The 24,938-nt window shown below is 38.8% G+C and overlaps 1 protein-coding gene across 4 annotated transcripts in view; it reads right to left on the reverse strand.

Annotated features, from left to right (window-relative positions):
• Positions 1 to 6,638: 6,638 nt before the first annotated feature.
• The window catches only part of gpc5c (glypican 5c), a 117,071-nt gene continuing 98,771 nt past the window's right edge, over positions 6,639 to 24,938 (reverse strand). For all 4 annotated transcript variants that reach the window (XM_041993746.1, XM_041993745.1, XM_041993749.1 and 1 more), the window contains one exon: positions 6,639 to 8,076. In XM_041993746.1, coding sequence (XP_041849680.1) covers positions 7,889 to 8,076 — 188 coding nt within the window. In that variant the 3' untranslated portion in view covers positions 6,639 to 7,888. The remainder of the gene's footprint in view (positions 8,077 to 24,938) is intronic.

Below are 24,938 nucleotides of genomic sequence, written 5' to 3' on the forward strand. Positions count from 1 at the left end.
CGAACAGATGTGTTAGAAAAAAAATTCATCCGCCTCACAGTTGTCATTAAGGTGACCTTGACCTATTATTCCTAAAATGGTGTGAACTGCAATTTTTTGCACTTTTTTGGCTGCTTGATCCCGACCTGTCCACTCTCTGCTCCCAGAACACCACCCCACCCCACCCCCTACCCAACCCTTACAGTTTCAAGCATTTTTCAAATTCAGCAGTGACTGCAGTTATGCAAAAAGTAGGATGTGTAGTTACACCTTAATGGGTAAATTATTAATGGGTCATTAGGAGCCTTGTGCAGAATTTGACAACAAGCTGTCATGTAGATTGGGTGGGATGCAACAGGGAAACAGCTAAAACCTGGAGGACAGTTAGTGATCCTGCACTAAAGTGTAGCACAATGGCCCTCCTTCCTACATTCAGGGAAAAAAAATGCTATGAACTGCAGTATTAGTATTTTATATTTCTCTGTGGGTTCAGATTAAAAACCCTAGGATATTATGTTACAGGCATATTGACTAATTTGAATATATTTTCATGTTCATCTACAGGTTTTCTGAATTTAGTAAAGCAAAGAAATTATCCAAAGCATTGGTCAGTTTAAGTGAAAGATTAGTGTTACTAAATGCTGGTAGATGAAGGGTGAGTACAGATTTTAAATTTCTTGGATATTATAATGCAGTCTTCTAAGCAGACCAGACAGCAAGTGTTGCATGGCAGATTACTCACTACAACTAAAAGTGACTTGCGACTTGACTTGGATTCGAGCCATAAGACTTGAGACTTAACTTGGACTTGCCACTCAAAGACTTGAGACTTGACTTGGACTTTCACAAAAGGAAAGTTTGACTGCTCTAGCTCTTTGGAAGAAGGTTATTTCTCTCTCCAGTTTCTGCCTGACCTTGTATGCACTTTTCCCTGTGTAAATAGTAAAGAAAACCTCTTCAGCTGTAAATCTCCTCAGCGGGTGCTTGAAACAGGTTCCAGCCTCTGCTCAGTCCTTTGACCTGTGGTGATATAGTTGAGGTCTGCCTCTATTTTTCTTTCATAACAGGAATAAGTCGGGATTCTTGTAGGATCTGAAATTATTCCACAGCTGAATGACTGTTCATATCTGATGCTGGTCATCCAGAAGGATTTGCCAGAGGCAGCAATCTGCAGAGTTCAGGATCAATTGTACAAGGAAAAAACTTTTACAGTTCTTGGCATGCATGATTGCTTTGTACATGCACGCTGGCCTTTATAGTATTTCATTGGTCAGAAACAAATCATTGTATTTTGCCCTGAAACAATTTTGCCTCACAATCACACAAAAACTGACAACAACCTCATGACAGCTGCCAAGAAGATAATACTATGCTACCCTGTTTTTCTGCCCTCTGCCAGAAGAACAATACATGATGAGAAACACATCTGACAAGTGAAAGCAATCAGCAGTTTGGAAGAATAAAGCAAAGTTCTTGTGTCACTGTTGATCTCCATCTGTGTTGCTGACACTTCCCGTGATGCTCGATCATGTTGAAAATGAGTTTAATTGAACTTAAACAGTCAGCTCAAGAACTTACTGAGCATAATGCTAATTGGCCAGCGTAGCAGGGTGACAGACCGACAGTTGGCAGTGACTGCATGTATTAGCCTGCTGTGAGAGCAGAGGGAGCTCTGAGCAGAGGGAAATGGATACAGCTGACAACTGAAAGTCAAGAGGGTAAGCTGCGGTTAACAGGAGCCACAGCAACCCCTTCACCTAATTGTCTATCTTTGAAAAGCTATTTCCAGTGCATTCCCACTTCCTTTGCTTCCATCATCCAGTTCAAGCTTGTCATAGTGATCCCCTTGCTGAAAAGGTAAGACAATCTAGGTTCAGAGTGGGGTGTAGGGGGAAGTCCACTGTCACTTTATTGTTGCACAACTGACTTCAGAGAATATCTATGAGGAAAAGGAGCTATATTGATAAAGCTCTGTTTACTGTGTGATCTAACTTCCTTTGATTAGATCTCTTCTCATTACTGAGGAATTAGGCCTAAAAACTTCTGCATGTACGTTTATGTCTGTTGGGATGTTTAGGTGTGCACGTGGCCACTGCAGTGGAACAGGAGCGCTGATGTGTGCTACTGTTTAAAATAGTCCAGACAGACAGCTGAGCAGCTGTGACCTCAGGTCCCCCAAATTCTCAGTTACACTCACTGACCACACTGTTTCTTGAAATGTGTATGTGGTGAGTGTAAGAATGCACCCCCCCACAAGGAAAAAAAAAGAAAAGTAATTTGTCAAAATTTAAAAATGCAGTTTCTGCATCGCTTTCTATAATTGTCCATTTAAAATCAACCATCTTCAATCAGATTATCAACCAACAACAGGTTTTTGGTTTTGTCATGCAGGTCTCTGCAGACCAATTACATGTCAGGCCAAGAAGAGGCATAATATCCTTGAAGGGACATTTTCCTCACCCGTCTGAAGCCAGGCAGACACTCAGTTTCACAGCGACAAGCATGAAATAGACTCCAAGGATCGCATGCAGTGTGCCTGCAATTGAAAGTGCACAACTGTGAGACAGGGTGTGGGAATGAGATCACTGGTGTGTGATGATTTTTGTGTTCATTGTGAGCCACTGTGTCCTTATAGCCAGGAAAGTGTTATTAGTTATATGCTCCCCATCTGATGGCTAAAACAGTGGAAGGTGGTGAGACTTTGAAGGCCACTGTCGCCTGATAAATTGCCAATAATATGATTTTGTAATAACTATGGAGGAAAAAAAAAGACTTGTATTACTCTGAAGACCAGTTCTAGACATTACATCTTAAATATTTTTGCTTTAGTCTTGTTGTGCAGGATGTATTTGAGGCTAATGTAGTTGCAGATATTAATAGCAACTTAAACTTGTTCTCATTCAAATTTTGTCATGACCCCTTGGAGTTACAAATTATCACAGGAAGCCTTTAATCTCAGTTAAAGCTCAGGTGTGCTAGATTAACATTATCAAACAGTTATTCTAAAGTACTAGTATTGATCTATTGTATCGCACGTTGACCGCTGCACACTGGGTAGTTCTGGTATCGATGCATTCAGTGCAGTGATGTCCAAAACATTATAAAACGCCACAACAAGCCGTCTTCTAGTTACTTGAGATGAATACTTGCTTGTCATCTTATCAAAAAAGTCTTCTCCTAACCTGCTCCTATTGTAGTAAGAGGAGGTGACAATTTCTCCCTCATCTGAGTCTTCCTTATTCATTTGTTGGATCATAGCCAAAGTTTTTTTTTTTTTGCATTCATTCTTCTGCTTCTGGCAATTTTTGTTTAATTATGTTTATGCGCCGTTAGTCTGTCTGTCTGTTAATAATATAACCCAAAATGTTCTGGGTGGTTTTTGATAAAATTTTCAGGCAATAAATGTTTTTTAAAGGATTCTTTACTTTTGGGAGATAGGGCTATTTTTTCCATTACAGCTTCTAACTCAACAGATAGGTAATGCCCAGAATCATTAGCAAACAATCAAATAAATAAATAAAATAAAATAAAAAGAGGACATCATGGTAGATGTTAGAATCTGACATTGTTTAACCGAGATTATGTTGATAGTCTGGATCTGGTGATGCAATAGGTTAAAATGTAGGGGTTAATGGGTGGGCTGTTATGGCTTGGCAGAGTGCTTCTACTTGTAGAAGTGTAGAGGTGGTCTCGACTGAAATTTCATGCTTGTAAGTCCTGCAACTTGCCATGTCATTCCTCTTTTTTAGCTGCCTTACCTAGTCATGAAGTGACAAAACTTCTGAAATTAGAGATATTTCCTGTCTGGTGTTCAATATACATAGAATATTAAAATATGTCATGTTATTTTTTTATTAAATGATGAAAAGTAGAAGACAAATATTATATGCAATAATCAGTCAGCTATTCCACTGGTATAGAATTTTTTAAGTGGTAAAATGTACTGACATATTTCTTGGAAAAAAGGCAATACAAGAACCTGATCAATTTTCAGAAGGTTTGAACTGTGAGGGCTGTCTGGATCACAGCATCTTCAAAACACTAAGTCTTGTGGAGTGTTCCTGGTATACAGTGGATAGGTGTTAACAAAACTGGTCTAAGAAAGAACTATCACTATCAGTGAACCCTGGGATTCCAGGGTTCACTGATATGACCAGTGTGGTCTGATCCCAAAAGATTAACTAACTTAGCCCATGTATTAGGGAACCAAGACCAAAAACAACCCTGTGTTTATGTCAGAGATACCATGAGAACAGGAAAGGATTTGACGCCTAATTTAAACCATGACCTCACACGATTTGATCTTGTTTTTCACACTGGCTAATTCTGTTAGTCTGCTTATAAGTGGGACACTGTGCACCTGTAATAGTTTGTGTCTTTTGTTATGTTACTGATTTCCGGGGTTAAATTCAACCTGGTCTTTTGGATTCTGATATTGTCATTTTACTTTTATTAAATAATTAGCTTTTTCCTGTTCTCATTTAACTACTAATTTCTGCTACTGGTTGTTACATCTGTATTATGTTCCTCTTCCTACTGGGGAGTATAATTAAGTTGTTCAAAGTCCACCATCGTATTTGCTGAATCTTTAAGCCAAATTTAGCTCTGCTTCTCCCTCACCTAGCTCCTTGTTTAAGTTTCTGTTTTTGGATTCCCTGACTCTAAAATGCTTCTGAAAAAAGTTTATTCTTGCATGTGAACCTGCATTTATATCTTCTCTTTGCTCATGGTATGACAGCCACATGCACTTTAACATCTAAATTGTGAATTTAACAGGATACTATTGTGTCAAATTGAACATGGCAAGTTGTGCAGAAATTATTATTGCAATGTTTAATTGTGAGAGCTGTGTTAGCTGCTGAATTGGCCAAGTCTCTTACCACTTGGTATAGGCCTACACCTAGCATTAAAGTATATGACAGTTAAATGTGTAAATACCAAATATCTCAATGCTCACTAATCTACAGTATAGAAAGTAAGTGCCCAATTAAAATCTGCTGCAAAAAAAACATTTGCATTACCATTAGCAGAAATGAAATATATATATATATTTTTTGTAAAGTGTCAGCTGAAAAACAGATTGATCATCCCAAGGAGAAATGCAGTTTGTAGCTATCCTTATCAATGTGAATATACTTATGAACTCAAAAGAGCAAGTTTAACTAAAGATTGTTTTGTACTACGTATGCTTACTTTCTAAGGTTGGCTAATGGTGTTTTAACAAATGCAGGTACTAACAACCACCATGAATAGGCAAAAGTCCCCTCCAGGAGCAGCCAACAGGTCATCCGCAACTGTCTTAGTCGACATCCCTGTCATGACTAACTTTCTCAGTGCCAAAACTATTCATGTCCGCTGCGCTCTCACACTCACCCTTGCCATTCCTGGTGCAAACAGAATGATATGTTTAGCAAAATGCTTCCTTGATGCAAACAGAGAAGGTCAGACTGAGACAGCTTGCCCTGCCTTTGCTCTCATAACTCAGTCCTCCTCACTGCTGAATAGCAGCGAGTATGATCACAGTCTTTATCTTAAAAGGTAACCATCTGCTGGCATTGTCTGACACTGTCACACTGTATGACAGCAAGATAGGTGTTTGCACTTATTAGGCAGATGAGATGGAAGATGACTGGTGCGATTTTGGAAATTACATTACGTGCCAACAGAACAAACAGATGTCATCATGCCCTAACAAGCACAATATGAGAGTGAGGGAGATGTAAGTCAAGCGTAGTCTGTACAAGCACATAAAGCAGGCGCATGACTAACTGGGACTTATAACCTAAAGCACCTGTGGATATACCATGGGTGTGTCCAGCTTTTAGTAAACAATGTTTCCAAGCAAATCCATGTTGTCTTAGTCATATTCTTCAAGGAGGGACTGTTCAGACGAGCAAAAGAGCAGAGCACTTTTAATAGTGCCCGGCTACACTGTATCATACTGACACAAATACAGTAGACAAGATGAGGCACAAAACAAGTGGCAACTAATGTAAAATATGGACTTTTGCATACATGCCAGAGTAAATGACTGTAAATGATAACTCGGTGCAGTGAACACTGGTCCGGAGTTTGCAGACCTGCAGAGAGGAAACAATTATGTGTCATTCAACTGCCAAGACTTCACATATTCAAGGTATTTTTCACCCTTATTTAATTGCAAGGCTTTAGTGTGCAGCTGTATGTATATGGATATGTATTTAGCTTAGACATTGCATCTGTGTGACTGGATAAGGCAAGGACAGCTTTGATGTAATTCCTGTGTATAACCGACTGTACATGCATCCTCTTCATTCAGACAGGTACTCTTACTATGCTGGCACAAGTCATCAAAACATCTGCAAAAATAACAAGCAAAAAAAAAGAAAAAAAAAGAAAAAAACATTGTATATATAGGAATCAATGGCAGAAGACTTTTTGCTAATTTTTGCTTTCCCTTTCAGCGCTGTGACCATATACCCATGCTGACTAAATTTGTTTTTAGTTGGAATTCCTAGGAATTGTCTGCTGGCATTAGGGCTAATATCAGTTTTGTCCAACTCAGAATATAATAAAAGATGGACAACCCAAACAATGGCTACTATTGCACTAGACCAGCCAAACTTAATAAAATCTTTTTTTTTTATTGTTTTGTTTTTTGTTTTAGGAATTAAGTTTGATTTGAGGCGGCCTTATTCACTCTTGTTTTGAAATTCCAAATCGTCCATTCAGCAGAGGTGTTAAACCACCACTGGAAAATTATGGTTTAAAAAATTGTAGGCGTAACCGATGGCTCTGAAGAGATATCTTTTTTTTTTTTTTTTTTTAACAGTTTTGGTAATTATGCAGGTTATACGTGCAATAATTTGCAATTCAACAAGCAAACACACAAAACAGGATGCACAATTAACATTAGTAACAACAATGTACAGACTTTCTTCAAATGTCCAAACTGTCCATTTATGTCTTGGCTTGAGTGTTGCATATTCTTGTTTTAGTTTAGACAGACTTTAAAACTGTATCATTTTTTGCTGTTAATGTGGAGTTGACAAGCATAGTCCCTTCATAGTTATTGAAAGAAAAAAAGAAAAAAACAAAGAACCCATTCAGCTCAATAACATTTTTTTTCAGATTAGTACCTCACTTTCTTCATCAAATCTTTTCATCTATATACAGTTGCTTACTACAGTATACACACCTAGTTTATCTGCACAATATGTTCAGCCGTGCAAGTGAGCCTGTGCTGTACCTTTGAACTCATTACATTCTAATCCCTATGAAGGTACACAGTCATTAGAGCATATCAAATCTGCTGTTTTGGGCCAGGCACATGGGACTGATCTATCAGTCTATCATGCATTCTTTAATCCCCAAAATGAAATGAGTTTTTAAACAAGCATAATTCTTCTGCCTGGTTGGCAAAAGGTGCAGTGCTGTGATGAGGTTTGTAGCTTGGAGGATACATAAAAACCAGCAGTACAAAAGAAGAATAGCTGTTAAGTTGTGTGTAACATGTTTATGTTTACATTTATAAATGTTCTTAAGAATGATGCAGCCACATTCTGAATCACAAAGGTGTTTTGTGCAAGTGAAACAAGAAGCTTTAGAGCTCCTGTACACACACACACGTCTAGCCCCAAACAGTGTATAAAAACAAGTTTTATCTTTGCTGATGAGCATGCATGAAGTCAGCTTGTGCAAACACCCACATTGATGCTGCAGGACACCAAGTTCCTGTGGAAGCCCACCCATATGGACTCCTTTAACACTGTCAACAATGTCCTGCTCTCCTTTTCTGTTTTCTTCATTTCCATCCATCCATGTAGGCTAAGGACAAAAGTAAGAAATATATTTGTCATATGTTTCAGTATCTGTGTGCATGTAGGTTCCAAAAATAGCAGAGATGATGGTTGATTCATAGTCTGTGTTATTAGAACAGGATCCACTGTAAGAAATGTCCAGCGAAAAGCAGTGCAATGCTCCAGGGTTGTAGCCAGGTGACCGGTGGTGAACTTCCTATCGCCTTCACTGAGGGGGGCCTATCAAGGTTTTCTTGTGTGCTGTCCCTTCTGGGCTGTTTACCATGGGATTCCTGTTCAATAGAGACTTCTTTATGTGCTGGAAAAGAAAAAAAGAAACAAAACAAGAGAAAAACAGATAAATAATTATGCTTTCCACTGTAATCATGGTAATCTGCTTTAATTCCTGAACAAGTGCTTTGGGCTTGTACAAATGGAGCTTCTTCATTCTCCATATCATCCAATCATCATTGAAATTACTTAATTCCAAGGGTTTTCAAAAACAATTTAACATAAAAATGATGTATTAAATGTTCAAAATAAAGTAATATGTATCAGTATAAGCACAGCTGTGGCTGTTTGAGTTAAAAGGACTCAATAACTTATTTCAAGTGTGCTTTAAAGTGCTCATGGGTGCACTCATATTGCCACTGTATTGCTAACATTAACACATATCAAACCAGTTCCCTTGCATAGGGCATTTTTCTATATTTCAGTGACAGCCACCTCCATCTCCATGCACACATCACAATGGCGGGTTGTCTGGGTGTCCCTTTATCTTAACAAGCATACAAAGTCATACACAAACACACAACTTTCCTTCTGACATCAATAGAATTTCTACTCTTATACTTTAATCCTCATATTTCAGTGTTGCCACTGCTTCTGTCTTTTTTCCCCCTTTTTTCCTCTGGATGATGACAATGCGTTAATGGATTCCTCCTGCTCATTGCCCATCCTTCTTTCCACCCCTCTGCGTGGATTCCAGCTTGGCCCAACCCAGCACAGCTAAGTACTTCAGTGAATCTGAAGGAAATAAACACACTGCACAGCAGGATCAAATACACACCCTCAAGTACAAGCAGAATTCCAGTTAACCTGAGACTTTACTATCTAAAAACTGCAACTGCAGCTTTATTTATAACACACTTTAAAAACAACAAAGTTGGAACAAAGTGCTGCAATGTTCATATAACTTTAAAACTATTAAACTACAAAGCATATGAAAGACATTAAACAGTTTAAAACATTTAATAAAATAATTACAATAAACTAAAATCAGATCAAAATAAAATCAGATCAAACTAAAATTAGATCAAAATGTCGACATATCAATTTGTGCTAAAGGCCAAGATGAAAAGATGGGTTTTAAGAATAGATTTAAAAACAGGTATAGAGAAGACCTGTCTAATGTATAAAGGCAGTTCATTCCACAGTTTATGTGCTGCCACCGCAAAGGCCCGGTCCCCTCTGAGCTTCCAGCTAGTCCTGGGCACACTCAGGAGGAGTTGGTCAGCCGACCTGAGCCTGAGAAGGTGTATAGGGGCGGAGGAGCTCAGAAAGGTACAACGAGACAACACCATTCAAACACTTGATAGCAAATAAAAGCGATTAAAAATGGATCCTGAAGTGCACAGAAAGCCATTGAAGAGAAGATAAAACTGGGGTGATGTGCTTATCAAGATTATCCAGTTCTCCTCTGATTTTGTGATCTCGCAGATTCAGCTAGGTGGACTGCACTCGCGGGCACTCCGCATCTGACACACACAGTGTGAATCGACCCACTACAGAGGTCTGAACATAACCGTGGAGCAGCCGGAACGTGACATACATGGACCCAGTAGAAATGCAGGTTACAAAGAAGAAATCCAATCCTGTCAACATAAAGTAATCCTTTAGGATAAAAGTCTTGTTCAACAATGATCTGGCATCCACAATCCGAGGTGTCCGTGCAACACGCTGAAGAGTATGAGGGGCCGTTGGAGACATTATTCAGAAAAACCCTCTCACAGACACGTGAAGTTCAAGTCATTTACACATTATCCTAAAACCTCTCATTGTTACAGAACAGCTCAGAGTCGACAATTGGTACCAGACAAGCATGGAAGAAAACAGCTCCAGGCACCTAGGTAGGCAGTAAATCAAAAAACCAGACAGGCCTTCAGTTTCACCAGCCTCCCATTTCCTAAGGTACAGCACAGGTACACCGAAAAGGTAAGCAGGGAGACCTGATAGTAATGGAGGCAATGTTCTGTGTCCATCTTCTGGATTATAAACCAGAACATTGGCAGATTGCTGTAGATCCAACAATGTTTGGCTACTAAACACCAGGAGAGAGTTAACACGTTGACTGAAAAGCATTAAAATGAGCAAAAACACAAACGTTTGCAGCAGCAGAGGGCAAGCCGCAAACACTGGCCATCTTGCAGTTCTTGCCACTACGTGCTGACATGATGGACAGGAACACTTTTACACACAAAACAAAAGCAAACAAAAGGAGACAGAGGTAAAAAAAAATAAATAAATAAATTTCGAAAGAAATGAACAAAGCAGTGCAATAAGGCAAATAAAAGTTTGGTGGAATGCTAACAGTACCAGTGCACAATTTTCAGGTGATTCCCACACAACTATGTACAAGCTGATTTGTCAAGAGTTCGGGTGTCTCATTGTGTAAAGTTCCAAACTTCACTTTGCTTTGACTTGGTTGTTAAACAACTCAGCAGAAGGGTGCAATCAGCTTATCAGATCCCAAAGCCACAAAAATCCAAATATTTATTGCACAGAATAAATAAATATCTGACTAAACAATCTGATAAAAAGATGTTTATTGCTTTCTTGAGCTTTAATTTTATATATTTTTCCCACAAGTATTTATAATCAAACATTATTTATTTAAGACTGAAATTTAAGCCCATCCCTAACCTTGCTCTTGGGTTCTGAAACATGCATGTGTGAACAGGGCTCGGCAGCGCTCTGAAGAGAGATGTGTTTCTTGTGGCAAAGGTTTTTGTTGTTCTAGAATACAATAGACAAAGACATCATTTATCTCAGCTTAGATTGCTGTTATTGTTTCAATGGAAATGGGCTGCATCTCATCAGGGAGTTGCCAAAACACACAGTTTTAATGGGTAATCAGTAATACAACTCTGCTGCAGGCTAACCAATAGGCCAATTACTACAGCACATCTTTGCCAAAACAACCAATTATGACATAGTCAACAGTACAAACCAAATAAATAATTTTTTCTTTTAATTTAAATCAGTAATTAAGGAATGAACAATTTTGCTTTGGAAAAATCAGGATACAATAATAACAATAGGGCCTTGCCATACTTCGTATGGCTCGGACCCTAATTACATTCAGTAATTAAATTTAATATTTGGTAGTAAATATATATATTTATCAAATCAAACTGATCATAGGGCACATTTTGTTGTCCAAGTTAAAATTGTTAAATTGTTTGAGATGTCTGAAGCAATTATTACATGATTTTAGATTTAGAAAAGTAACATTTTAGCAATAAAACGCATCAGTCTGAAGTGCTGAAAAGCAGATAAACATCTATTCAATAAGTACAAATATAAGTGTTTGAAACATCTTTATGCAGAGTTGAAATTCCTGAAATAAGCAAGCCTGTTCCTAAAAAAGGAAGTTTTCTGGATTTTAATTTAAACCTGTAAATTATTAATAAGATGTACATGTTACCCATGCCATGTTAACAGATTAAGCTCTACCAAACAGTTGAGCATGGCATAAGGGGGTTACTTAAACATGATTTGGAGTAAATGATTACCAGCAGTGTGGGTATTATTCCTTGTGATACTTTGAAGGACCTTTTTATGTAAAGAAAGTGAAATGCAGCTTGATCTGATTGGAAACAGTAGCTGACTTCCCCATCTTTCTTTCCATCTGGCTTGCTTTCACGGAACGTTTTCGGTCATTGTTCAAGTGTACTGTCAAGTTAACTAGCTGAGTCTTAGCAGACAGCTCTGTCATATTCAGCCTGTATTTGGCTGCTTCTGCCTTCAGTAAATACCACTGAAACATTGTCAATGGAAGATGTACAGCCTTTATCTTCGTCTCACATTACCTGCCACACTGCCTTTTGGACTGAGGGCCATTCCTGTCATTATGGCACAGGCCGATCTTAGTTTCTTCTGTGTAAAGACAGCTGTTCCACAACTGTTCCGGTTTAATGAGATGAGCAAAGTCTAATCAGGCCTTTCAATTTTTGAGGTACATAAATGATTTGCTCCTTGTGGTGATCTTCCTGTACTTTCCGCTGTAGAGTCTCAAGTTTTATGCAAAAAAAAAAAAAAAAAAAAAAAGCCAGTGTATGAAACACAGCTTATCTGTGTCCAACCTCCTCAGTGGGTTTTCATTTGAGCACCTGAGCTTGGTGCACCTAGGTTGTAAAGCTGCTATATATATGCTGCTATATATATATATATATATATATATATATACACACATGTTTTTTCTCTGTTATGACAGTGGGATGAGGAGAAGCACGATGGAAGAGATCAGCCGGCTGCCTCTATGGATTTAAGAATAAACAGCATTCATGGAGCAGCCCATGGATGTTGCCTCGTGGAGAATGAGGGTGTTTAACACACACTCTTTTCCCGGTTAGAGGGTTCCACATCCGCACTTTTCTTTAAACTTGCGACAGCTCAGCTGTGTTTTGCACCAACGTGTGTTCTAGCGGCTCTCTAGTTGTCTCTGTCTGAGCAGCAACGGTTGTTGGTGATCAGCTGATCGACTTTTCTCTTTATTGCCTTTGTCATTCAGCTGAAAAGGAGGAAACTAGCGGTTCATGGTTCACACTGTCACATATTTACCCCCAAAGTGTTGTTTTTGGCAGGACCGTGTCTAACTAAGTAGATGAAAAGATGTAGCTGTAGAAAGGATTTATATTTCAGGTATTAAGGAGCAGGTCTAGAAAACTTCTGATGAGAGGCCGAGCAGGAGCACTGATCAGGAACAGGGGGGCACAAATGAGACCTTTTATTAGGTCAACAGTTTTTTAGAGTTTCTATATCAGTGTTGGCTGTTTAACTTCAGTCATCACATCTGGTGGTTTTATGACAGAAATTATCACCATGGTGAGATGATGATATTTGAATTCTGAATTCTGATCTAGAACATGGAAGAGATGATTTAGAACAACATATAGAAGTACATTACATGCTGCATTTACTGACTATTGAACATCTGGGAAGGGAAGGTCGGCAAGTAAAGTAAATATGTGTAGCATTGACTCTTTCTGTTGATACAATACAGTAAAAATGGGCAAATTTCAGGTATATTTAAAACTCACGACTGGTGATTAATCTGATTAAGAATTTTAATAATTTGACAGCCCTAATATATATATATATATATATATATATATGTGTGTGTGTGTGTGTAAATGTGTGTCTAAATATTATGTATTATTTTTCTGTACACAGTACACAAAGAAATCCAGGAAATTTGATGTTGTTGTGATAATGAGACAATCTTGGCAGATAAGCTGTGTTTCATAAACTGGCTCATATGTAAATCCTCTAAATATGGTGGTGGGGTCAAAAAAGACAGAAAAACAGAGGGTGGGAGTGAGTGCAGAATGACATAGATGGTTAGAAAAAGCAAACAGTTGGGCTTTTAAGGCATTAAGTGTGTGGAGGATGAATATCCTTCGTCACTCATATCAGGACAGATGGAATCAATCACTTTAGGCGCATTCAAGGCTAAAGGCACATTGAAATGCTTCTCCCCTTGTAACAATGGCTGGTGACATATGTTCTCTATCAGTAAAAGACAAATGTTATTTAAAGAGTTTTATAACAGAAAACAAACAGTGACAAGAAAAATAACAGGAAGTCAGCGCTTCTTATGTGGGACGTGTGTCATCATATATGGAAATGTGTTAGGGATCTACGCTAGAATAGAGAATGGGGTTTTTATTTGTCATTAAAACGTCCAGTAACCTGGGTCACTGAGAAAAAAACAAAATGGCCATAATGTGACTTTGCACATCTGACAATCCAACATCCATTCTGATATAAACGCATGCAGTTTCAGGACCTTGTTGACCTCTGTGTTGGCTAAGTGTGTGAGAATTGGTTCACAATGTCCTTTGCCACTAATGCCTCTCCAGATGGGTAGCTTGTGTGTGTGTGTAGAAACATCCATTTCCCACCAGCCAAAGACGAACAACAGCTGCTTCTAAAAAGCCTGGCCACAACACTGAGGAAGAGGTGGTTCTGGCCAAGAGGGAGGAGGAATGGAAGGGGAAGGACGAGAGGAAAAGAGAAATAAGGTTGGAAGGTGAGTGAGGGGAATAACAAATGTATTGGTCATAATATCTTTGGAAAAAATTTGGGGGATGGAAAACTGCAATAAGGTTAGTTTTGTACCCCTACTCTCCATCTATCCGTCTATCATTTTCTGTGTTTCTTTTGGTTTGCCAGCATACTGCCAATACTCACTGTTTAAATCCTTATACCTATGAAGATAGGAAGATGCAAACTGATTTCATGCAACTCTCTTTACTCAGATGATGAGATTTCAGCCAGAATACTCACACAAACAGCACAAACTCACACAACATAAGGAGAGGCACACATTTATACACAAAAACTTATACCAAGGGGCAGGAAATGGGCAAAATGTTAAAAAGTCTATGAAGCAACAAATCCAGTGACTTAATGCTGCAAACTAGGTCCACATTCTGTACAGTATGTTTCACTTGCCTGTGTATGTGTGTCATGCAAGCCTGAATAAAAATCTTGGCTAAATCTTAGTCGCATAACTGTAATCCACAAAAAAATGTGCTACTGTATACTGGAGCTTATCATGTTGTCACACCACTAGATATCAAGTTTACAAAGCAATGTCTTCAGACTGAACACAGCCTTGTAGCCACAACAAAGACTAATATAATAATTTGCTTTGTGTCACAGAATTAAATTTGACCCAAAACTGTGTTATAGCATTTCAATATGCTTACAATTTAAACTAAGTGTACCTTAAAGATACACAGAAGTAATATGATTAAATGTGTAACTGACTTTTTTTTATCATAAGCATTAGAACACCCTTTATCACTGCTTTGCTTGCTGTGTATAATTATGATCAGTCAATTGGTAGATGTTTGATTTACAGTATATTAAGAGCATGTTATTGATGCGGGTAGGGTGTCAGTATCTTCTTGGCTATTCTCCCCTCTCTGTCTTAGTTTATATTGCTGCCTTGACCTTGCAGCTCCTCTGCCAGCTAAGGAGTAGATGGGAGGCAGATGCAGGCGGTGGAGGCTGTAAAGTAGCTCCTGAGTCTGGTCTTTCACAAGGCCACTGGATCTGCCTTATGGCAATCTTTCATTAGCATAGGTGACCCCTGACACAGTTTTTACCACTCACAGCGGCAGACACATAAATGTAAGCATGCTAAAGATTTATGCAGCTCATGGTGCATGTACACATACACACACACAAACATGCTGTCTAAATTAGAGACAAAAATGTGATTAGATCACCCCTGAGCATACTGTGTGCTTTGTCCTAGCTTCAGTTCAACGCTTCAATGAGTGCATTCAGCTGTTACTTTCTCCTACTGCAATCGAGCTGCCAAGGACTTTACTAATAACACAGGATGTTTTAGACCAATCTTTATTTGCTGTAAACCAGGTGTTAAAGCAACAGCTTTTATCTTCTTATATCTGTTGCTAGCTTGTTGCTTTTCAGATGGTTTAAGGGAAAACAAATAATTGTTGATGTGTGACCTCTGTCGTCTTGTTGCTCTCTCCTTTGAAGAACATGAGGCTTTCTGTTTCCCAGGTAAGGATGAAGAAGAACATAAAATATTATACAATGTTCTCCTGGTCTCTTTTAGCATATGCACTTATTCTGAAGCTGTTTGGAAGTTTTGCAATTTAAGATTTTACTCTGCTAAACTTGCACACTTATATCAGTTTGTATAGTTGTTGACTTTTTCCATAAACTAAATAACGGATTGGTCATGTGGAAAAAAGTACATGACTGGATTCATAACGCAATAGATCCATAAAAGGTGCAGTCTTCAACTGCTTTTAAAAAGAGTCCACAGAGTCAACCACACGGGACGGGTGCAAGTCATACTAGAGTCTGGGGGCTACAGCATAAAAGGCCAGATCTCCCAAAGTTTTAAAACTGGTATTTCAGGAAGCTCTGGCCTGAAGACCGAAGGGTGCACCCTGAGGAGTAGGGACACAGCAAGTCTGCAATATGCTGGGCAGCCTGACCATGTAACATCCAGAAAGTCAAAACTAAGATTTTAAAGTCAATACAAAGTTTGACTAGAAGCCAATGAAGTCTTGATAAAAATAGGGGTGATGTGGGCTGTTCTGGTCGCACCTGTCAATAGTCTGGCGGCAGAGTTCTACACTAACTGAAGTCTGTTAAGACTTATTGAAACAAGTGAAAACAGAATAACAATAATCAATACAAGATGAAATAAAAGCATGAATGATCATTTCAAGATCCGATTTTGACAACATTCTCCTAACCTTAGAGATAGCTCTCAAATGATAAAAACAGCTGTTGTCAGCTGTTGGGAACAACCCTTCTAAGACATCACATGATCAAACACAACTCCAGGGTTTCTGAGGCGGGTTTTAACAGCACACCAAGATGGTTGTTGGTCAGGGGGATCTTTTTATCATGAGTTTCTGTTTGGCTTGAATTTATCTAATTTGAAGGGAACCCGTTTTTGATGCAAGGCATACATTCCAGGAGCACAGATAAAAAGTGAAAATCTAAGTCATTAAGAGATCAATACAACTGAATATCATCAGCTTAAAAGTGATAGGACACATGTTTTAAAACCATTATGCTGTGACCTTTAGAACTTCACACTATAACAAAAAAGACTACAGTTTCCTGTGCTCCTCTTCATACTTGATTTTAACAAATCCAGTGTTTTCCAATCACAAGGGGACAGCATTAAGCATTTCACACCTGGCTTTAAAATGCATCCTCAGATTCAGCCTAATGTCATCTTCACTCAGAGAGCGTGGTGTGGCGTGTCTGAAATGTGATGATTTTCATTTCAGGCCCCATGTTGACAAATCAGGGGATCCATGACAGCCGAGAGACACGCTTTTCAGCTGTGGCTCTAGCTGCACTGCAGCTGTGAGACTGCACTTACTTTATCTACTTGGTGCCTTTTTTACATGATGTTTACCTTTTTGAAGGTAAACATCATGGGAGCAGTCTTCAGCCAATTACATGGCAGGAACATTTATTTTTTCATTATATTGACTTCATATCTACAAATATATACTTCTCATCTTGCACGAGGTGAAATTTTCAGTAAAACATTTTGGCTGGGTAAAATCACCATTCATGGTCAAAAAAACTCCAATTCTTGATGATTTGCTGTCACTACTGTGACAGGAAGAGTCTGCACTCTTTTAATCAGAGTATTGTAACAGTCATTTTAATTTTCCACTTCCAGATTCAGATGTACACACACACACACGCACACACACACACACACACACGCACACACACACACACACACACACACACACACACACACACACACACACACACAGACACACACACATACACACACAGCAAGGTTTGTTTCTGACAGTGAACAGGGATTTTACCCACCAGAACAAAGATGTTTTCTCCTGGTATGAATTTCAGTCTGTAGAAAAAATATGTCGCAGGTATTAAAAATACTGTTTTCTTTTTTTTAACTTGTACTTTCTCGTGTCACTCTCTCCTGCTTGCAGAGAGATCATCTTTCGCATCCTAAAATCCTCTGCTGCTGCTGTTTTTTGATGGTTTTCATTTGGTCTTATCCTCCTATGAAGACGTTGATTTCACAACAGATCTTTTTAATGATTATTTCTACTTGAGGTAAAATCTGTCCTGATAAAACCAGACTTGCTTCTGTTTCAGAGTCATTCCCCTGGGCAAACAACAGGATTCACTGCCTAAAATGCTTTACTTGAAGGACCTTTTAGCTTCTTTTAACAACACTGTTAGAGATGCGAAGGCTCCTTACTTCTCGAATCTGATTTCAAAAAGCCGAGGTAGTCCTAAGGTGCTATTTAACACCATTACAGTAGTTACTCCTATTCCCTGTGTTGTCCCTATTTACTCCAGTCATTACGGGGAAAAATTCCTGGCCTTTTTTTTTATTTTTTTTTTTTAAAAAGTCAGAATTGGGAGAATTTCTATGTCTCACTCAGCTTTTTCAGTGTCTGCTCCCAGTCCAGCTTGGCCTGAGATTTTTTTCACCAGTTTATCTGAGCTGGTCAGAGTTGTTGGCTTAATGAAGGCATCTACTTGTTCTCTTCATGTGTTACCTACATCCCTATTCTGTTGCTATTATATAGTGTGAGGCCCCGGGCTGGGGGAAAAAAAAAAAGTTATATAGCGCAGCCCCTCAGCAGGGCAATGACGGCCCCAGGAATGTAGATAATGAATGTCAGCGTGCCATCAAAACAAGTCAGAAGCATAGAGTTTTCAAGTCAGAAAGTTATGTAGTGTTGCTTTAATGACAAAGATTTCAGCATCCTCAGTTGTATAAGGTAAATAAATGAGCATAAAACCAATTATTTTTGATCTTTCAGAGCTCAGTCCTAGTGCAACTCTGCTAACAAAAACAAACACTGAATCTTTTAATACCTCAAATTCTAATGTCTCACCAAGAAGCTCTCAGCTGTCATAACTTTGGTGTGTGCACATGTGCTGTGTATAAGTAGATGTATATTCAACATACTGGAAAGCTGTAATGACAAATGCAGAGCATTTTATAATACGATGATCCCAGTGAGTTCAGTGAACAACAACAATCAAAACATATACTATTGAGGCAGCTCATCAATAAAACCTCCTGGTAATCTATATTTTCCTGACAAACGTCATGCATCCACTCAGTGACAACTGCTACTCCGTGATTCTGCTTTTTTTTTTTGTTGTTGGTGTTGTTGTATTTTGTTTTGTTTTACTTGTTTACTTGTTACTTGTATTATTGTTTCTTTGCCATCAATCAGACTTTTGCACATTAATAAAAGGCTGACACCCCTTTTGGTGGCTATGGATCATGACACTTCTTGTGGGAAGACATCAAAATAATGCTAAAACTCTGTGTGTAAAACCTCTCCATCACTGTCTCAACATGGACATTTACCTTCCCAGGCATTTACACAATGTTTTTGTATCTTTTTTACTGTGTCTTATTAAAAGTGGTAAACCTGGACAATGGAGAGAAATGGTGAATTCATAGGTCATTACTGTGCATCTACGTCAGCACTGGTATCCGTGCCTCTGTCTTTATGTCAGTATTATTTTGTTTTATAAATGACACATGGAATTTGTGTGTACATACGCACACAAAGTCTCCGAGAACAGTGATTGGTGGCCTGTATAGTGAAATACAGACTGGTACATATTCCATGGTGGGCCACTCAAGGGACTTAACGCCCCAAAATGCTGGGGCGCCAGCAGGGTACATATCTTAACCTGCAGCCAACCTAGCAACCGGCATTACAGCATGGCAACTCCTAAGCAGAGATCACTGCAATGGCATCTTACCAGACCATCAAACTCTTTGGCCAGATTAAAATTTACATCCTTTAAACACACAGAAACACATATTCACAGAAACAAATTGGCAAATGGGGCCCTGGGAGGACAGTGACCTCCACCAGTCAGTGTGACTGATGTTCAAGATGGAATGGAAACCTAAGAGGAAAACAGCTTCTTTTTGAAAGAGAAGTTAAAAACCCTGTACTTCTCCTAGTCTCACATGATGTTTTGTATGCACACACATCAGTATCAACACCACAATACTCAGAACATGCTACACCTGTGTGCACTCAAACACCAGATGCCTCATTGCACTGGCAGGTGTCAGGTTGTCCTTGTAGACAGACAAGCGTGAAGGATGTAGAAATAAACTTACATTCATATCCCCCTGCTCTCTCTTTCATTTTCCCCCACTTGCATGCACACACTCTTATCACCATCCATTATAGTCAAGAGGAAGTGCACATAAGGCATCACTTGAGATACTGTCAGGGTGTGTCTCCTGACACAACATATCCACCATTGGAATAAGTCACTGATACAGAAAAAGGTTAATGCTTTTCCTTGTTCCTCCTGCTGTGATCGATTTTGTTTTTTACATGGCACACATTACATGTTTTAGCACAGTAAAGATCTTACTAATGACAATAGCCAATGTCTGCTGTATGCCCCTGCTAGGTTTCCTTGTAACCTTTGCCATATAGCAAGAATGCACAGTCTGCCATACAGTGTCTTATCTTACTTTAAGGATTTAGAATCCCATATGCTCCAACACTTCTGTGTTTGCTGATGACAGATAAAAAAAAAAAGGTTTACAAGGTCTGAAGTAGTAAAAAGCACTTCAAAGTGTTTCAAACTGTAATTACTGAACTACCTGCTCAGTGACAATAAGTAGCTGCAGTAGTGCACGGACACAAACACCAAGTGTATATGAGAATGCAGCCTTGTGTTGTTCCACAAGCAGCTTCTTCTGAATAAAACTGATTTAAGTTATAGTTCAACTTCAAAGTGTTTTCAGATATCTGGATTAAAAAAAGTGCTGTGATGTTATAAATATTTAATTTTGGGGGGTAAGCCAAATACTTTGAAGTAAACTCCTAGTTGCATTACTTGCTACAGTTTTAAAATTAATATTCCTGAGAAAGATGCTCTAAGTGTGCTGTCAGTGGTCTTCTTGTATCTAAATTGTAATTAGCTGAATCAGCAAGAAATCCACCCCCTGCCAGTTCTCTGGCCCAACAGCCTGTTCCAGAATCAGCTTTATTTGCCACATTAGTTATGGATAGGAGAGAAGTGCTTTGTTGCTCTCACCACCGGTCAATGGGATTGGCCTTTAATGAAGTGCCTTGTCTTGCATGTGTCTCCTTGATGCATTAAGCCTGCACATAGACTTACCCTTCAGGTAGTCAATAAAATATTTGCTGAGTACTACAAGTCTCCATTATCTGACCACCCATGCTGTAATTGCACCTCTGTCATCTAAAACTGATACTCTGATTTGGGTCTAGTTGAAAAAAAACATTAGCATCTTTTGAGTTTAAGGAAGAATTACTTTCCCACCACCTCCAAACCCAAGTTCTTTTTGTAGTTGTCTTCCCTTCTGTCCTCACCTAGTCTGTATTTTCCTTGCATACCAGCTTGAGATGAGACAAAGAGGATCATACTCATCCCTGCTTATCCTTCTACTGTATTTTTCAATATCATTGGAATGTCTGCCTTTATTTGCCTAGTACTGTGTTACAGCAGGGATGCCAGTTTCCCTGTTAGTAGCTAAATTTGAGCTCTAGGCAAGGCAAGACAGTCAAGGGGGTCACTCAGCCCTCTGCACACTCAGGCACATACATATACCCTCCCCTTAAAGTCTCATGGCAACCCTAAGCATAAAAACTGTGGTATGGGTTTCAAATAAAGTAGATGAACTAAACAAGGTCCATCACAATGTTACTTCAGCTAAATATCCAACTGTAAGTTTGTGTAGCCAGAAACAAAAGGCTTCCTTGAATTCCCAGACTCAGTCTGGTCCTAATGACGAGCTTAAAGTTAAATCTTAGCCAGACACTGGGTCAAGGGGAAAGAGTGGTATAACAGGGTGTTATGTACACAATAAACCCCAAGTTATACCCATTGAATTTGGAGCTTTCAATAAAGAACATTTTATGAGTCTGGACGCCATCTTCAACTTTAAAATGTCATTTAATACTTGGAAACCTGCACAGATTGTAAAGACTTCTTGTTATGTTAGTGAATAATAGCTCCATCTCTGGTACTGTAGTTAAGGCTTTTATGTGGCGACGGTATCAGAGCAGTGAGTCACTGGCATTTAGTGTTCTTCTGCTAGTTAACTTCATTGGAGCCATACAAAATGTTTAATTCTATGTAACATTTTTACTAATTTCCATGGGTAGTTACTCCCACCACCTTTGGTTTTATCACTTGCTGTCACACCAAAGATTCTTGGTGTTTCCCTCCTAGGCTCCCAGAGGTGTGCTGGAAAAGCTCAGTAATAAAAGGCTTACAGATACTGCATAGAAAGGAATTGATGATGCTGGCTAATGAGTACCATTCTCCTCTGATGACCATGTGCCTAGGGAGTCTTTCAAGCTAATATGTTCTAAAAAGAAAAAGTATAATAAAAACCACAAGTCAAATATGCCATGTTAGAAAAAAAAGAACCCAGAAAAAGTGCAAGAAAGTTTATAAAAAGGATGAATGAAGGCGATGTGAAATAAAGAGAGTGGATTACAAAACTATGTGATGTGTGATGGTGATTTGGTGATCATAATAGGGCAGTTAATTACATATTAATGAGAATATTTTTTCTTAATTGTCCATACCAATTTTCCGCAAAGGTTATGTCTCAAAATAATTCATATTTTATATGTAAGGTCAAAGCTTGAGAAAAATATGTAATGTTTTTTACAGTGTCCGACACAATAAACAAATTATTCTGCAGATGTGACCAGAAATGTTACTCACTTCTTCTGCATCTATCCACAAACCATACCATCTTACTGCCTAGCCAAAGCTATCTATGATCCTCTTGTTCCTTCTTCTACAACCCTGCTTTGCCCTAGGGAACTCACTCTCAGGCCCTTGAGCTCCAGATGAAAAGCTAAGGGAAATGGCAGTCATACTGGTAATATCCGCACCCGGGACTCAGCCACTACATCTGCTAGCCAGCCAGCTTCTATGCACGCTAGTCCCAAGGGGCCCTATTCAGTCCAGAACCTTGCATGGGAAGATTTAGGATTGGATAGGTTCTTTCCAGTCTGCCAGGGCATACAAGCACCAAATCCTCCATGCACCTTCCTAACCCTCCTCTCTCACGGTAGATTGAATCATTGGTTTGTATGTTGCATTTATCTTCTCTAAACCTCAGACTTTTTTTTATCTCCTTTAGCTGTATTTCCATGACTCTGTTACCAATTTTACTGTCAAATTAAATCATAAAGCTTTATGGCATTACCCTTCTGTTGTTTCAACTGTCTAAGACCTTTTTCTGTGCAGTCAAACCTTCAACTATAACTTTGCATCACCCAGTTGCTGGGCACTTCACCCTTAATATCCACAATGCTCTTCTTGCAAGTTTTGTAAGATGAAAGGCAGGTGTGTGCTGGGTCTTGGGCAACAGTAGGCTTTACTGGGCTTGGGGTCATTCCAGTATAATCCTCCAAAGACTGGTGTGGGTTGGTGTAAGTAGCCGTTCATGTCAGGAATGTGGCTCCTTTAGCAGGGTGAGCAGCTGCCTCACACCTTTAAGGTTTCATGGGCTTTAGAAAGCTCTGTGCTGATGACATTAAGGTAAAAAAAAAGGAAAAAAACTTTATATGTCTAATTTGAACCACCATATTAAAATCAGATTCAAAGATGAAACAAGCTTATTATTAACAGGCTTTTGCTTTTCCAGGGTTCATAATTAGTGTTTATGTGCACATGTGTGAGGGAGAGGGAGAAGGTAAAACAGTAGGTATTTGATTTTGATTTGTTTTTTTCTTGTATTACCCTACAGACTTTCTGCCTTCTATGATTGTGTGCATGTGTTTTTTTTTTTTTTTGTTGTTGTTGTTGTTTTTTTTTTTTTTTTTTTCAGAAAAAAAAAAACAAAACAGCAGCTGTAAATTTGAAATAGTGTTCAGAGTCCCTTGGGGTCAGGTTTACACTTATGCACAAACATGCACATACACACAAAGTACAGCTGTTTCCTCTTGTATGAGTGTATAAAGGGAGAGGCATTATAGCCAAAAGTCCATTATTGTCATGTTTATATGATTATGTTGTTTGACACAAAGGCAAAACAACACCATAATTGCAAAATATTTTTGTGAGACAGGTTTAGCAACTGATCTGTAGAGTAGGTAAAAAATGGTGAGTTGAGGGTGGGTGGTTGGAAGCCTTCACTTCATTGATGAGCTCACCAGTTATTCTGACAGATGGTGTAAGTTACCATAAGAGAATTGTACTTTCATGGCTGTACAATTCACACTTTGGCACTGCACATCTCCCTGGCTCAGTTCCAGGAAATGTTTATTCATGCTTTCATTTTTTCTCCTCTGAGATGGATAACCTGCATTACCATGTTTTGGTTTTTATGACTTCTCATACCCCTACCAGGTAGACTACATCCACAGCAGCTTTAACACTATGAAAGTTTTTAACTTGGGTTCAGATACAAAAGGTGCTACCTGTAAAAGATGTTTTTTTTTTTTTTCCATGTGAAAATGACTCTTTACTGGCTGGCCTGTTTCTGCAGATCTGTACAGAAAGACAAAAGAGAAAAAGACTATCTCTATCCCCCAAGAGATTCAGGCAACACTGCTGGAGCCATAGAAGCAGACAGACAAATAAAGTACTGTTCTACCTTTTGATGTGCAGACTTTTAAACTCTCCCTTTCCCTAATGGAGAGATAGCGGTCTGATGTGCCACTGAGAGTATTTTAGAGATTAATGAGTTAATGAGCTATCCACAAATGAATAGCTGCTTTAGAAGGAGCAGTCTAAGTGTTCCCAGGCTAATACAGTTAATAAGCCCTGGTCACGCCACCAAATGTTCCACAGAAGAGGCTCTCATAGCCCTAGGGAAGAGGGATAATATGGTTCATTAAAGATTCCCTGATTTATCCTCCTGTTCATGGCTTTAGCAATGACAGTTCATACATGACCAGGCCTTGTTTAGCTGGCACACAAAACACTAGCATTTCTTCAGGCAATAGGAGCAAGATCAGAACCGAGATCAAACAGGAATTATGTCATGCATTTAGACTGCAGTCTCTGAGTTGTTGAGAGAACATTAAAGCATGTGAAAAGTGTGTGACTTTTCCAAATGTCTGTATTTTTTCTTTTTTTCTTTTTTTTTTTTTTACCAAATTGAAAGTCTTACTTCAGCTAAGCAATATGTGACACTTGTGTAACTGTGCTACAGATTCAAAGCTCAGTTTTCTTATTATGCCCAAAAGAATCCCGTTTTTCACATTTGTGGACCTAAAGTATGAAACATGTGAATTCATAAATGACATATTGTCAGAATGCAGGCGGCTGTGAGCATAAATCCCAGTCTTCTGAGCAAGGCCTGCAGCAGTTCTATCACATCGAAAAGATGACATAGACAGTAAGTCT

This window comes from Melanotaenia boesemani, chromosome 8 (genome assembly GCF_017639745.1).
Source record: "Melanotaenia boesemani isolate fMelBoe1 chromosome 8, fMelBoe1.pri, whole genome shotgun sequence".
Lineage (NCBI taxonomy): Eukaryota > Metazoa > Chordata > Actinopteri > Atheriniformes > Melanotaeniidae > Melanotaenia > Melanotaenia boesemani.